The sequence below is a fragment of the Wyeomyia smithii genome, chromosome 3 (genome assembly GCF_029784165.1).
Source record: "Wyeomyia smithii strain HCP4-BCI-WySm-NY-G18 chromosome 3, ASM2978416v1, whole genome shotgun sequence".
NCBI classification, from domain to species: domain Eukaryota; kingdom Metazoa; phylum Arthropoda; class Insecta; order Diptera; family Culicidae; genus Wyeomyia; species Wyeomyia smithii.
The window spans coordinates 1,183,172-1,199,751 of record NC_073696.1 but is presented as its reverse complement, the minus strand read 5'-3'; the positions used below and the strand labels follow the sequence as shown (position 1 = coordinate 1,199,751).

The 16,580-nt window shown below is 41.3% G+C and overlaps 1 protein-coding gene across 6 annotated transcripts in view; it reads right to left on the bottom strand.

Annotated features, from left to right (window-relative positions):
- Nucleotides 1-641: 641 nt before the first annotated feature.
- LOC129727178 (apoptosis-resistant E3 ubiquitin protein ligase 1) overlaps nt 642-16,580 on the bottom strand; it is an 83,280-nt gene continuing 67,341 nt past the window's right edge. For 4 of the 6 annotated variants that reach the window (XM_055684721.1, XM_055684724.1, XM_055684723.1 and 1 more), the window contains 7 exons: nt 4,109-5,315; nt 3,847-4,056; nt 3,624-3,774; nt 2,955-3,568; nt 2,694-2,888; nt 2,566-2,633; nt 642-2,460 (listed from right to left, as the gene is read on the bottom strand). In XM_055684721.1, coding sequence (XP_055540696.1) covers nt 2,358-2,460; nt 2,566-2,633; nt 2,694-2,888; nt 2,955-3,568; nt 3,624-3,774; nt 3,847-4,056; nt 4,109-5,315 — 2,548 coding nt within the window. In that variant the 3' untranslated portion in view covers nt 642-2,357. The remainder of the gene's footprint in view (nt 2,461-2,565; nt 2,634-2,693; nt 2,889-2,954; nt 3,569-3,623; nt 3,775-3,846; nt 4,057-4,108; nt 5,316-16,580) is intronic. The other 2 variants (XM_055684722.1, XM_055684726.1) reach the window with 1 other exon arrangement.

Genomic DNA, 16,580 nt, shown 5'->3' with positions numbered 1-16,580 from the left:
AATTCCGCGTTATGTAATATTTGAATAGTTCCTAAGGTGAAGAGTTACAAAACTATAGACACTATAGATGATCCAACGGAAGCCATTCACCCGGCTGGTAATAAAGAATCTGTACACCCTTATCGTGGAAGCAACAATCTCTACCGGGTAAAAGTCAGTCATTTACATCTTTAACACATGTGCACATTACCGGTTAAAGCTATTAACAAGTCACAAAGACAAACACTGGAAGTTGTTGGAAAAGACTTGGAAGAACCGTGTTTTGCCCATGGACAGCTTTATGTGGCATATTCACGAGTCGAAAACCCCAAAAATCTTTTTCAATTTCCGCGAATTTTGGTACCCCTAGTCACTAACTTTTTTGCAGAGACTTAAATGAGTTTACTCGTAAACATAAACGTATACATGACGAACCCGGCGAGCAACTACTTTGCGAACACTCACGTAAGTTGACGCGTTTTGGTAATGGCTAGGGGCACCAAAATTCATAGGAATGGTTGAATATCTGAAATCTATAATTTTTTCCGGTTTGAGCTTTTGGAGTGCACTTTTTTTTCATTTTGACGACCGGTGTTATCGAACGACGCCACAAGTCAGCAGGCTCGTGATATTTTCCTACCATTAAAACGGATCCATACCGGTTTCCAGTGACTGAAAATGTGTATTACTGTCAGTCATGGTTTCCAAAGGTAATTAAACGATTTTCCTCATATATTCATCATTAACTTACGTTTGGTAGATGTTTGATTACAAAGAGGCATTTTCTCGCTACTCGCAGAAGCTGAACTAAAAGAAGAACTGAAAGCTGCTATAATGTCTCTTTCTTTTATGGCACAAATGGCGAAGCTTTACCATTACTGCTAGTTCTACACTCTTGCTACTAGATGGCTGCTGGTATGCGTAACCTTGCTACTTGGAAGCGCATCTACTTTGATCACAGCGAATGGCTAGTTTTCAAGCTATAAATGTCTGCGAAGATGATCGGGCAGGAGAGCATGGAACGGATTGGGAGGATCGAAACTGGTCTGAACAACATCCTCATAATATTTAGCATATTTATTTGCAACTGAAGTATCAACAACTAAAACTTTTACGCGGATTTATCTTGACTTCACTAATGATTAGGAATGTTAGCAGTGTTAGGGTGTTTCGAATGTGTGGAATTACAGTACAACTACCAATATGCCGGTGCTAAATGCTTCGAGAACAATAAGATGAGATACGATAAATATTTTGTGTAATTTTTCTTTTACTAGTTGGTCCTACAACTGAACTGGTAGTTGATATTAATAGTGAATGCTTAAGAGACTATTTTGTTTTTGAGTTTTGCCGTATCACAGAACCAGAGTTTTTCTTTGTGTCAGATTCTAAAATGTTTGTCCGCTAGAATCTACAGTGTCGAAAGTAATCAATTGAGTTTCCTGTTGGAATGAATTTTAGGTACCGCGTCAACAGTTTTTTTTAGCTCGGTTTGTGAGTAAGCTTCTATCGGCTAGGATGACTGACTAGTTTTTTTTTTACGACTGATACGTTTCGAGTGAGCAGGATGATGTTTTTTTTTCTGTTTTTCGTACATTTATAGCCTACGTCACTGATATGAGTCTTCTAAATTATTCCTCTTTAACGGGTCAAACTGGACTGAATATGACATTTTTCAAAGTAAGTTTCTTTTTGTTTTCATATCAAATTGTAACTCGTTTCCTTTAACTTCTACTTGGTTCTTAAGGCGCATGCTTATTCAAATAAAGAATGAGATCGCTGATTTGTATTATCGAACGCACTTGGCGAACATTTATAACGGCCTATCGCCGATCAGAATCGAAACTGTTTAGGCAAAGTTTGGCACTAATCTTAAATTCCAATACTATTAGCTAGTGACAATTGATTCATTTCTTCTAACGTTAGCAAAACTAAGAACCAAAATACCAATGCTTTTGGCACCAATGGAACAAATACGGTTGATTGTTGAAACCCACTTGACAACTTGATGCCAGTTTTTTTTTCTTTTCTTTTGGTCGGCAACGTCCTGACAGCAGGCACTGATCGCTTTCGACTTTTCCAAGCGACTAAAAGCTTGGTTGTTACTAATTCTACTTTTCGACACGGTAAACCTGTCTACCCTATCGCAATATAGGAATGAATCTCATCGGTAATATATTCCAGCGGCCCTGCCGCTACCAATAGGTTGACGCTGAATTGACAATTTAATTTTTTGGTCTTTCTTTGGGTTGCTAAACATTACTGGTAAGCGGTATTAGGTATTAGTATTTAGTAATTAATAGTGTGGTACGATTTGTGCTTTTCGGTTTCCGATTTGTGTTCGTTCTACTCCGGGCCGGAATAGGGCTGGAACAAAATTATACCATTCCGAAGCCCTCGGTGCCTTCGCTGATGGCGAACATCAAGGCGCGCTCGAAGTGCTCGTAACTTTCGTAGTCCGGCAGGCAAAGTTGGTTGAAACTTTAAGAAATTAACGGTAGGATTGCGTTATAATGTTTAATGATCCAAAATTAAGATCAAAATCGTCAAAAAAAAACAAGGAAAAGGTTAATAGTGCTGACTTACCAAGTGTGCGCCGTCGGCAGGTTTCCAAACGTCGGTGCAGCAGTAATTTGAAATCTAGGATTCAGTTCCTAAAATAAATCAAATTTTGTAACGATTGTTGGAGATCATTGCCTCAACTATATGATTACCTGAAAGCCTCCTGGAGGTAACTGAGAGCAGCCTGTGGTAAATTGCAGCAACCGGGCCATTTCGGTTTGTGAGAAGTTTCCAACTGCTGCCCAGAACCACCCAAGCACTCGACGGAACTCGGGCGAGCCACCGTTGACAATGTGGTTGGCTCTGAAATCAGCGATCGAGTACTCGCCGGTACCACACAGCAATAGCTATAATGACAATGACAAAAAGTAATTAGAATTCCGCCTCTATGACACGAGCACATCATCTTTCACCTCCAATTCATTTTCATCGAAAATGCTCAGCAAATTATCCGGTATAATCCCGTTGAGGCCCTTCAGAAAGCTGTCGATCTCCTCTCGGACATTGTTGCACAGCCTCTGCTGTGCCAAGGCATCAAGATATTGGTTCTTGGTTGCATTGGTGACCCTCGTTTTGGCCCCGTTCGGAATAAGTTCAACCGTCTTCGTCAGCTGACCAGCCGCATCGTAGATCTCCTCCACAAAGTACAACTCTAGATTCTCACTACTATCCAAGTCCGTGTCCAATATGTACTTAATCTTCGAAAGATACAAATCCGGATCATCCTGCTCAAAGTATTTATAATGCACCCGCAGTCCAATAAGCTGCGCCAAAAAGGAACGGGAAAATCGTGCCCTCACCAACTGCCGATACGTTCCGCCAAGGGCACTTTCGTACAGACACTTGCCGACCACCTTCCCGGCGAATTCGAAATGCTTCAACTTCAGATGCGATGGCCGATTCGGATTAGGATGAACGAGGGCTTGTCTTTTGTCGTGGAATGTACAGAACAGCCCGCCGCGAGCATCAAACAGAGCACTGCAAACCAACTCGAACCATTCTCTCCGCAAACCACCCCAATCAATTCCTATAAAAAAAAACGTATTGTTATCAAATCTAAATTTAAGACGAAACTATCTAACCCTGTTCCCCCTGGAATGTAACCTCAAAGTTACCGCACCAATCGGACACGGAAAAATGTTTGGTTGCCTTCATGCTCGACTCAAGAATTTTGTCCCGCTGCACTTTGAGCGAAATCTTCTCGTGGTAGTAATTGGAATGGAACTTTCGCACCTGTGTGGGGAAGACAAACAAAACAAACGAAAAATAAACTCGCATAAGCCCAAATCCTTGGCGATTGCGTACGAGTCTCACTTCGTGGTAGAAAAAGTCCTGTTTGTCTTTGAACGTTTCCGAACCACCGATGTTCTTCAGCAGGAAGTGGGTAAACGTGGCTGCGATCACGTTGCGCTCCTTCGAGGCCAGTTCGATCTTCGGCTGGCAGCCATCGTCGATTATGAAAATCGCCCCGTGGCCATTGTTTACTTGGACGTTCGATGGTGGCAAAAAGTGGAACTAAAATCACCATTATTAGAGAAATATCCACAGTGAAAAAAAAGAAACTAACCTTTGTTGACGGACACAACCGAAAGGTGGCAATCCGTTTGGGAATGATTTTGAGGATCATCTCCTTGATGGTGACCTGCTTTGGTCCAACGTAGCAGAGCACCTTCCGTGGCTTTGACCAGCGCTGCTGGCCGTAAATTCCGAACAGCTTAGCCTCGTAGCAAATGTTGTGCTTCCTGGAAGCAATATTTTTGTGCACCAAAGTCGTGTCACTGCTGCTCAGGACAATGATGTCGAAATCTCCGTTCGGAATTTGATGGTTTTCGTAGCTGATTACAGCCCGAAGGCACACCGGTTCCGGAAACAGAGCCGTTAGACTGATTCTTGAGTTTACTTTATCGTAGGAAAGGGTAATGGCGTTACAGTGCTTATCACTGTTATTTCCGTACAGATCAAAAAGGTCGATTTTGTAACCCTTGATGGGATCGCAGTCCGGAGTGAATTGGCACGTGTTTCCGTGCTCATCGCGTGGTTCAATGTGCAGGAATGTCGGTGCTCCGGCGCAGCAGACAACCGTACTCGCAGGACGAATCAATCGTGATCGACGGGCATCCATCGGACCAGGAATAAAAGTTTTCACGAAGGGACTACCCGCGATGTGACTGGAACCGATCAGTACCGAAATCTTGTACTGCCCAGCTGTGCGGACAGTGAACTTCACCTTGGCAATGTTGGCGTTGTTCGGATCTGTTGGAGAGCCCAACTCGCTGATGGTAATGATTTTGCGGGTTCCCTCGGTTACTTCCACGAAAAACTGATCCGTATCACAGATGGGGTAGGCTTGGCCATTCCGCTGGTGAAATCGAACCGTAAAGCACATGGTTCCACCGACGATGGCCGGATCCTGCCAATCCCAGTGCACCTTGCAGTTGGCCGGTAGCAGATATTTTCCGGTCACGTACTGCAGCAGGGAATGTCGTGCTTCCGGGGCCAACGAGGGCTGCGTCATGGCGGCCAGCGTCACCAAACCGGCCACCGACACCGACACAACCAACATTCCACCCCATGTCCAGGCGTCCTGGTGCTGGCTCGATTTCACAACCGTTGACCACAGGTCCGCCTTCAGGGCTTCCAGGTTGGACTTGGAGGTTGGCAGCTTCTGGCGCGCCTGAGACCAGAGGGGCCAATCTTTTCCGAGCAGCTGGCTGGCTCGGGAGTCTTCCAGCCAGTAGACGTCCTCCAGGGATGTGACCTCGATGGATATCAACCTGTAAGAACACCCAGGCAAGAATGGAAAATGAGACGGTTAAATGACGAAAATATATTTGCTATGCTGTTACACGATGAGTATTGTTTCCTGACAATAGCAAATCTACTATTCATTTGCAGAATGTCATTCGAAATTGTTATTTCTAACGGTAGTGTTTAATATTACCTATACCTATTTTGTTTTGAGTGAGAAGAGCTAAACTAGAAGAAGAAAATGCTTTGTTGGTTCGCCTCTTCTATCATGCTTGCCAATTGGTGGAGGAGGGTTATCGGAACATCGTCGGATCTGTAGAAGAGTAGTGAGGGCCATAAAGATGTGTCTAATTGTTTTCACAACAGAACTATCATGTAATTCACTGTTGTTACCAAATGAATCGTTTGTTTTCAAAACGTAAGGCTTGTATCCGTAATAATCCGGAAACACTAATTCATAACTCTGGAATACGTTTTCCAAACTCACGGACTCAATTATTAGGATTAACTTCTCGGTAATCTTTCTGGCAGCTCTGGTCCAGATTTGATGAAAATGTTAGTCGTCTTTGGCATCCTGCTTCTTTCCGGAAAGCATCCGCTTTACCAGAGCCCAATATCTTTCGATTGGAGTTGGGGGGATCGGCGGTGTTGGTACAATATTAACCTTTATGGCTTTGTAGCACTCCGCTACGATACTAGCATAGTGACATGATGCCAAATCAGGCCGAAACAAAGGATCTCATTAACACGCTCTTCAAGAAAGGCAACAATCTTTCTAGTAGACACTCCTTCTGGTGAATTTCCTTGTTGATCGTGCCTGTGTTGAAAAATGATGAGCTTTTTCTGCCCCAGGTGCAAATTGTTTCGCAAACACAAGACATTTTTTTTTTGGGGAATTTGGCCATCTTTTTTGTCCGGAGATCCTTTTCGGTATCATTTCTGGCCATTGCAGTATTTTAAGCCAATCCTGGAAGTTGTTTAAAGTCTTCCACGACGTATGTTCCGTGCAATCGAAAATTTTGTCAAAAAATCGTGTTTTTGTCCTCGAATTCTGCTTATCGACTTGTTTGGGGACTTTCTTGACTTTATATGAATTCAAACCTGAACTCTTCTTTGCTATCTGAACGAATCCTGGTGACATTCTTACTTTTCGAGCCACAGTAACTATAGAGTTCGGATTCCTCCCCAAAATTTTCTTCATCTCTCTGACCATAAAACTATTCGCACGACCAATATTTCTCTCACCGCTTGGTTTCCTTTCGACGCCTAAACACACCGTGGACTGTGGTTTTGGGCAAATTAAACTTGTTTAAGGGGTCACGTCGCGAGAGATTTTCAGCACGGCTGTACAGGGTTCATTCGCTCACGTCTTTTCTTTTCGTCGATATTTTGAGCACTATTCACAAATGTCAAAACGAATCAAAGCAGGCGAAAGTATCAGAAGGGCTCTTGTGGCTGTCAAACTGCATACATTTTCCATATACCATTCATTGATTCTGGTACCCACTTTTTGGTTGGTTTGCCCTAAAACAAGTGTAACAGAGTAAACGTCCCATTTTGTCGGTAGACTTATTCTCGAGTAAATGTCGTTTTAGATGGCAAAAAACAAGAGCTCAACATTTGTTTTCAGTACAATGTGCACTTTCAATGAATAAGCTAAGTTTTGTACGCATTTAAGCATTTCAAATGAAATATTACCGCCGTGATGAATTTATGGTTGGTAGGCAAAATGTTGACGTTTATAAGCCCCTGGAAAGTATAGACCTTCAGCTATGTTTGTGTAAATAAAAGTCGCTCATAGCTCGTATGTTACAAGAGTTAAGGTGCCGCCACACGGACGCTAATACACCACTTTATCGTATAAAGCATTTTTTCATGACGGAATAGTAGGCTATGAACTATTTCGTCAAGACGGATTAGTTCAGAGCCTCTATAATATAGCTTTTGACAGCACAATCCCGCGCTATACCGTTATAGCTCATACTTTTGAGCCATAGGTGACATAGGAAAATATGTCATAGTTTTCGTGCTTCGTGTGGCAGCACCTTTACACTGATATATTGCAGAATAAAAATCATGAAACATCATTATCTTGAAAACTACACAACCAATTTGAACAAAATTGGTTCCAAATGAACGGGCCACATAAAAAACTCTTAACTTTTGATTTTAAAAAGATTGGACATGTGGTTCAAAAGTTGAGAAAAGAAACGTGTTCTAGAGACTGTTTAATCTCACTCATGTTTCTCAGAGATGGCTGGACCGATTTGCATAAAATCAGTGTCAAATGGAAGGTCTAGTTGCCCCATAAGACCCTATTGATTTGTTTTGCAATCGGACTATTATTTTGCCTGTTATGTTTAAAAATGTGAAATCCAGCTATGAAAAGGAACATGTTCCGAAGACTACGTGGACTCACTCACTTTTCTCAGAGATGGCTGACCCGATTTCCACAAAATTAGTGTCAACTAATAAGTCTAGCTGCCTCGTAGCACTCTTTTGAATTTTACTGTAATCGGACTGTAACTCTGTAAAGTACCAAATTGTGAAAATCACGAAACTTCATTATCTCAGAAACTACACAACCGATTTGATCAATATTAATATTAGATGAGCGGGCTAGTTAAGGGTTAACTGATGAATTATGATTGAACAAATTTATGGTTGGTTTCAAAATAGAGATGGTCGGGTATGGGAAATTTGTTACCCGTACCCGACCCGTACCCGACTCATCGAAAATTTTCAAACCCGTACCCGACCCGAACCCGAAGTCTGGTTTGTTTAAAATACCCGTACCCGACCATCTCTATTTCAAAGTTTGGCTGCTTTATACGTTCCCATTTCATTTGATTATAATTGAACCTAAGCCACCGTTATGTATTAAATTGTTAATAAAACAACGAAAGTCTATTATTTCAAAGATGACATGACTTATTTGAACATAACTAGTGTCATACGAAGGAGTCATCTCTCAAACTTACAAATAACAAACTTCATAACAATTTGATATGTGGCTCAAAAGTTATGGAAAGAAAAGAAATTTAAAGACTATTGAAAACTATACCTGCTTTGATCGATATATGTGGCCTCAACATAATTTAAATGTGGTATCGTACTATTTGAACGTTCCAAATTCATTAATTCCTTGCGATGTGTTTAAGATCTGCAAATGCATGACGAATCGGCCATAGGATATGATCAAAGTCAAATAACAAATCGTTTAAAATGATTGGTTTTATCGAAATGACAACATCCTTGACTTTTGGCTTCTGTACATCGCATTAATGCTGCATATTGGGTGGTATTCGGTCATTTTCAGCAGATTTTCTGGCATCAATCTGACCCCAAAAATACCCATATTGGGAGGTACTTTTGGTTGTTTTCCAGAAACTAAAAGTGGTCGTCTTCAAATTCAAAATAGTGTCCAGGGTCAATGTTTGGTTTCTATGCATCATCACGTTTACGGATATATCCATATTGAGTGTTATTCGGTCATTTCCGACTGTTGCCTATAAGTTGCCATTTAGCAATTCAAAATGGTGCCTGAGGTCAATTGTTAGTTCCTTGCATTATTCTGGTTCCAGAGATACTCATATTGGATAGTATTTGTTTATTTTAGGCTGTTTTTCACAAACCGGTAGTCGCCATCTTGTATTTCAAAATGGTATTTAGGATACTGGTTAAAGAAAAACTCATATTGGGTGACATTTGGTCACTTTAGACTGTTTTTCAGAAGCCGAAAGTCGTCATTTTGGACTGTGCCTGTGAAATCAATTTTTGTCATCTGGGCGTAATTCTGGTTCCAAAAACATTCATATTAGATGGTATTTGGTCATTTCCGGCTGTTTGCCAGACACCGGAAATCACCATCTTAAAATTCAAGATTGTGTCTGTGATCAATTTTTAGCTTCTGTCCATCTTTATGGTTCCGGAGGTACTCATATTTAATGGGAATCGTCCATTTCAGGCCGTTTACCAGAAACCGGAAGTTGGCATCTTACAATTCAAAATGTTATCTGAAGTCGATTTGTGGCTCTAGTGCCACATTACGGTTCCATATTGGGTGGTATTTGGTCCGCTGTGCCGCTGTTTTTCCGAAACCGGAAGTCGCCATTTTGGGTTTCATAATGGCATATGCAGACAATTTCTGGAATCTGAACGTCATACTGGTTAGAGAAATACTCATATTGGGTGGTATTTGGTCATTTTCAGCTGTTTTTCAGAAACCGGAAGTCGTCATCTTAGAATTCAAAATGGTATCTGTGGTCGATTTGAGCTCCTGTGTATCATTCTAGATCCGGATATTATTATATTGGGTGAAAATCGGTCATATTTGGCTGTTTTCCAGAAACCGGATATTGCTATCTTACAATCCAAAATGTTGCCTCGATTATGGAACATATTTGTCACCACTAAAAACATTCACCTACCAAATATGGCTCCATTTAGTTGATTAGTTCGCGAGATGTGCAGAAATTTGTACAGAAACATGTGATTCCAGAAGAGGAAGGGGCGTCGTACCATTATGGATATATTTTGACGTGGGACTACGTCTTTGTTTACTATACTGGGATGCATTTTGTAAAATTAGAAATGAAACTGGCAAATGTTGCGTCAGATTTCAAACGTTAATAACAGCACAACCACATGATGGATAACAATAACCAATATGTTGTTGGATAGATAAAATGTATAACAATTTTTCAGTATGCTAGTTATCACTTTAATTTCATTGCCAAGCGGTAAAATTGATAAAAACTTTCAATAACAAATTTGCGCGAATAATGAACCAATTACATGCGAGCATTCCTAGCACAGACGACGTGAGTGGACACCATCCGTTCCCTGTGATATTCTCTGTATCAATATCGAAATTAAAATTGACAGGGTCTCCCCGTCCCAATAGGTCAATTTATTTTTGCTTCCATGAGCTTAGACTAATATGATGTCTCGAAGGTAAAAGTTTTCCTAAAAGTTTGAAACAACACCCATCCTTGAACAATTTCTAAACCTGCGCTGTAGGTTTCGAAGAACCTAATAAAAACTGATGTCTTGAAAGAAAACATGCCGGTAAAAGCAACAGTACCAGTGGAGTAAAGAACCGCAGGTCTCTCGTCGTCTATGATTGCAGTGGTACTCTTCTATTCGTACTGCAGCGGTACTATTCGTATTGCAGTGGTACACTTTTGTTCGTACATTTCTATTCGTGCGCAGTTGAGGAAAAACTTCAATGCTGCTGTTGTTGGTGATTGAAAGTTTATCTCATAAATATGATTACCATAATTTACTCAACAAGAATTGTAAATTTTTGCAACGGATATTTATTTAATTTTATCTTCGATATTAACTAAATAATCGTGATTGGATAGTATCGAAAGAGTAAATTCCTAAATATATTCATTTATAAAAGAGTAAGAGCCTGCGAATGCTTGTGATTTTATTGTTTATTTACTAAGATTGATACAGAATCTCGTTTTATATTTCAAAATTGTTAGATGATATATTATTATTCTAGGCTTTACCATAATAAACGTATATAAGCTGTCTTCGTAATACAGCGAATGTAGTTGTAGGCAAAAGAAAAAAATTGTCAAGCAAAAAATAGAAATGTAATTTTTATTTTTATTTTTTAATAAAAATGTAATAATTTGCTGGAACTTGTTAATGGTTTTGTTTAAAATATCTTCTTATGTTTGCCAATTAATGAACCTTTGTTAGGGCTTCCATATTATTTTGAAAGTAAGATCCATATTATAGATTTGATTTAATTAGAGTTAAATAAGACAAATCCATTCATTATGATAACGTCAGTATTATTAGATTTGGTTTTTGAGGTTATAGAGTTAATTCTCACTTTGACGCATTACGAGAAACTCTTGGTGCTTCTTCAACAAGCACGATATGCTTGTGCCTTGTCAAATACATGTTGTTTGTACGAAAAAATACTACAGGCATAATATCGTCAGATATAAACGATATTCTTTCGATTGTTGTTGAATATATATCAAAAATTGATTTCAGACTGTATATTTTGAAACAAAAAATCCCCTAAGGGGCCATCCACATACCACGTGGACAGCTTTGGGGGGGGGGGGGTTGGGTAATGTCCACGGTCCATACAATTTTTTTAGAATTTATATGGGCAGTTGTCCACGGAGGAGGAGGGGGGGGGTCAAAATCGTTAAAAATCTGTCCACGTGGTAAGTGGATGGTCCCTAATTACAGTGTTTAGTCCCACGTCACCATTTCATACAACCCTAGGGCTGTATACCTTGTAGTATTTTACCTCTAAAAACATTCACATACCAAATTTGGTTGTATTTTCTTGATTGGTTCTTGAGCTGTGCGAAATTTGTGTTTCATTTGTATGGGACCCCTTCCTTAGAGAAAAGGAAGGGGTGTCAAACCATTAAGCACATATTTGTTACCTCTAAAAACATAAACCTGCCAAATTTGGTTCCATTTAGTTGGTTAGCTCTCGAGATGTGCAAAAATTTGTGTTTCATTTGTATGAAACCCCTCCCTTCCAGAAGAGGCAGGGGCGGCCAACTATTATGGAAACATTTGTTACCCCTTAAAACATCCACATGCCAAATTCGGTTTCATTTGCTTGGTTTGTTTTTGAGTTGTGCAGAAATTTATGTTTCATTTGTATGAGACCTCTCCCTTCCAGAAGAGGGAGGGGTCTCAAACTATCATAGGAACCTTTATCGGCACCAAAAACCCCTACATACAAATTTTCACGTTGATCGGTTCGGTAGTTTTCGAGCCTATATGGATCAGACAGACAGCCAGGCAGACAGACCGGACTGCATTTTTAAATGTATAGATTACATCAATCTTTTAAAACCTAAAGATTGAATATACATTTATTGGATTGCAGCGTTCATGTAAATCTATTTTTACAAATAATAAGTTTTAATGAGAAAGGCGGGGTCTGACCGCTAGGTGGATTAATTTAGGTTTTTTTCAGAGTAAGCAGTTTGAAACCGTTATGTGCTTGACAAAACAAAGTACCTTTACGCGTCCAACGGAGTACCCGGGTACTCACAAATTAAAATTCTTATAACTTTTGCAGTTTTCCTCCTATTTCGATAGTTTTAGCACCAAAAGAGTCAGAAGCTCATTTTTTAAGAAGCGTTAGTGGTGTCCCGGAAGAGTTTTCTAGTTCCCGAAAATCCGGTTTTTCGGATTCATATTCCAAAGAAAAAACAAACTGCTAAGGTGCGTATAGTTGAAAGAAAGCAGGGATATATACTAAATAATTTTTGTCTTACAGTGACGAGCCAGCTTGTTGCTAAAATCCTTTTTATTGAAGGAAAAAAATTTGCAAATTTTATTGAGTTTGCTAACTTAAATAAGAAGGTTTACATAGTGTAATTGAGTTTCAGGGGACCAGCTTTTTACGCAAGTTTAGCCATTTTTACTCTAACTAGCCAGTAAGAGCTTAGTTCATTTACTTTGTAGTCAAACCCATCCGTAAAAATACTCACCTCCATTGACGAGTAATGGAAGATGTACAGCAGAGTGCCAATGAGATTTTTGAAAAAAATTATCTTCGAATATCGTTTAAAGGTAGGGTTCAAAAGTTTGGTTATCTCGAAAAAAGTTCCCATACAAAATTCTCTGAAAATGGAGCGATTCAACCGTCAGCCTAAATTCTAAATTTTACGATAGGCATTGTTTGATCTGTTTACCATCAGACCGGGTAGAACGTGGAATGCCCAGTCCGTAGTCCGGTCAGACTACAATTTTTATAGTCCGATTTTATTTCGAAACGAAACGGAACAGAGTTGTCCGGGCCAGGTAACCTGGTTATGTTTCCGAGTTGTGAAAAAGTCCGGCCAAAATATATTGAACTGAACATGAACGTGAATCACAAGAAGCAATTAAGACTTGAAAAAACTAGTCTTGTGTGTCATTTTTTCCCACGATTTGTTCAATTTAAGAAATCAAGAAGTGGGAAATAGAAACTTCTGGGAAAACTGGTCCAATTTTACAGCCAAACTTGTTTTGCATTGTTCTGATGTAATCAAACATATAAAACTGTGATTGGTTCTTTCTTAAAAATGACACTTAAAAAACCAATAACATCCGAAACGGAAGTATTGGGATCGTCAGTTCCAACTTTGACGCGAATCAGGTTGGCTCACCAAAAAATTGAATAATTTATTCTTTTTATGAGCTTGACCAAAAAATTGACTGATATCGTTAACATAGAAATAAACTGGAGACTATTCAACAATGCTTATTGCTTATATTTCAGATTTTTCTATTGGATTTTTTCACCTAGTATCAATCACATACATGAGAAATTTGCGTGGTGGGGCAATGCAAACGCGTGGGGGGGCTGAGCCCCCCCCGGTAGCTACGGGCCTGCTGCTCTGAGGTGAAACGTCGGATAAGGCGCCATAATTTGATTTTCTGTTGTCACATCGTCGAAAGACCTTATGAGCCAAATCACGACCCCGAAGTGGACAGAATCGTTGACGGATGGTAGCGAGCATCAGCGACGTTCCACCGTGGAATGTCTGTAGATGAACTGATCTGGAGATGAGAATGCTCAGACTATGTTTTGCTGGAAGCAGAATCGGAAAGTGAGTGTCGAATAGTGGGTTTAAGTTTTTCAACCTTCCGTCCATCCGCAGTAGTCCGAAGGGTTTGAAGTGCCGTATCGATGTCAGGGTGACTGCGTTCTCGGATTGCTTTTGAATGTGCAGTTGAACTCCTGTTGGCAATTCCTGGCGCTGGGTCAGGCGAGCTAATGATTTCAGTGAGTTCTTTTCTTGAGGCGACAACGGGGACAACACGCGTTGATCTTTTGGAAGCTTGCAATTGTGTTGAAGCCTAAAGAAGTTAGCTTGGCTCCTCCAATTCCGTTTCGATCGTTATCGACAGCGGAAACTTTGGTCATAGCTTGACGGGGGAGGTGAGACAATCTGGCCCATGCCACCACAGCTAGTCCTCGGCAGATACGGTCGGCAGGATTCAGATTGGTCGGTACGGGCATCCACGCGTTCTCTGTTCAGCGTTGGACCTCTGCGACCCGATTCGAGGCGAAGACTTTCCAGGAATTCGATCTGCATTTTATCCAGTAAGTTGGTCCAAAACGTGACTGGTCCAGTGATGTTAGTGTCAGTCAGTGAATCAGTTGACTTTCGAAAAGAGCTGCGCGGAGCCCCAAGCATGGAATTGACTGTCCACGAAGGATGCGACGCGGGATTTCGAGGTGAGCAGATGAAAATGGAGCTGGCCAAACCATTTGTTGATACGATCTGCTCTGGTAGGGTAGAAACTTTGATTTTGAACACGCCTTGCAGGTGAACAAACCACAACAACCCCAAAGTTTTACCGGTTTGTGAAGGATTGAGCTCGAATTCTGCAGAAGTCTACCAGAGTTCTTCTGAGACGTGGCTAAGAACTGTCTTGCTGTTGGAAACCCATTTGCGAAGTACAAAGCCATCACCTTCATCAGCTGCTTGCAAGTTTTGACCATCGTGCCATGGTCATCATGTCCGGAGAGAACGTCATCTACGTAGGTGCCTTTTCGTATCACTGGTAAGGCCAGCGGAAAGCGATGTCCTCCGTAATTGGTTTAGAACGCGAACAACATAGAATGTCGAACTTGCAAAACCGTAAGTGACAGTTTTCAGCTGATACTTGTGGATTGGTTCTGACATATTTATTCAGCGACAGGAAAGTATATTCAAGACAGGCACCGTCGTATACCACACGTATTTTGGTGGTCGTACTCTTTGAGCGCTGGGTGGCGTGGTGTGGAAGCAAAAAGCTGTGTGCTACGTGACACGGCGGGACTTAACTCCAGAAGCCCCAACCTTTCATACTCCTCCTTGAATCATGTCCACCTTTCGGCTTATGTTAAATAGCGGATCAGCCAATGGGAGATTCCTAGGGATCCGCCAGCGAGAGATGCCTATGTTATGACTAGACAGCGAGACGGTAAGCTTCGGTAGCACTAAGCAGTCCAGTTAGGTCATGAAGTTTTCGAAATCCAGTCCAGGAGGACTCTGACGAGAACGTACGACTGCCAGGGTTGAGTAACTACTAGGTTTGTACGATTCGCGATCTTCTGTGAATAAACTCGAGAAAATCTTGGTACTTCTGGTATTTATCTCGAGCTACGAAATAACTCTCTCGAAAGCGCAGCTCTCAAGTAATGCATTTTCGGCACCGCCATAAGTTGTGCACTCGAGTGAATAAGCGAAACGTATAGATCGCGAAAACGGACCCAATCATCGAGATTGCCAGAGAACTCTTTTAGTTTTATTCCTCACAGGCGAACGCTCGACGAGATGGAACGGACGAGAGCGGTTCTGCAGGAGCGGGAAGGGCGGCACAGGGTTTTTACTTGGCAACGACGCTTCAAGTTTATAATGAATGGCTTGAAAGTCTTGTCCCTATTGAACGAAATCTTTTTCATTGCCCTCGAGAACCTCAATTTCGTCTTGAATCTCTTCAAATTCCTGCTATAGAGCATCAAGACGTTGAATGCGAATGGAAACTTTGGCAATTTTAATTGTGCGGAACAAAAATGTTGGTCCGACGACGGTATAATATTTTTAACTTCGTTTGTTTTGATGCTTTTTGATTTTTGGGCATCATTTCTTGCTACTTACTACCACCTTACCTTGATCTACAATGAGCTACTCTAGGTGCGACTCGCCAATACAAATGCTGCCACGGGTGGTCACCAAATGTTTTCGATGAGAAGACGATGATTTTCTGCCGACGGGGCAGAGGGTACGACTTGATTGCGAATCACTGCCAGGTGCTGAAATACGTGGCGAAGAGGTAGGCTTCGCTGTTATAACTTTGGTCGATCTGCAGTGGCGATGATGGCAGCGGGAAGATGGTTCTACTGCTGATTAGCCAGCAGAATGGTTAGTTCGGTACCGCTGGTGGACGCCATTCAATGACTGAAATCTACCGACTCACGTGGTGTAGAGATTAGCTCCGTTGCTGCAACTTCATGTCCCGGGTTTCGGCATCAATGTTTCTTTTGTCAATGATTTCCGAACTTGGTGTGTTAAATTAACATCATCTCGGTGGTCACTTCCTTCGTGGGAGAGGTAGAATACGAAGGGCCCTGAGAGACGTTGCCATCCAGAGAGACATAGGTCTCGTCGTCCATCACCACCTCCACTTCGCGATTTGCCGGGAGAATCGATTTGACCATCTCATTCAACCGCTGCCGTTGCGTCATCACTTCTCCCTCGGTCCCCTCCAGCATCCTTTGGAGCTTCTTGTCGATCAGAGTCATCGGTCTTCCG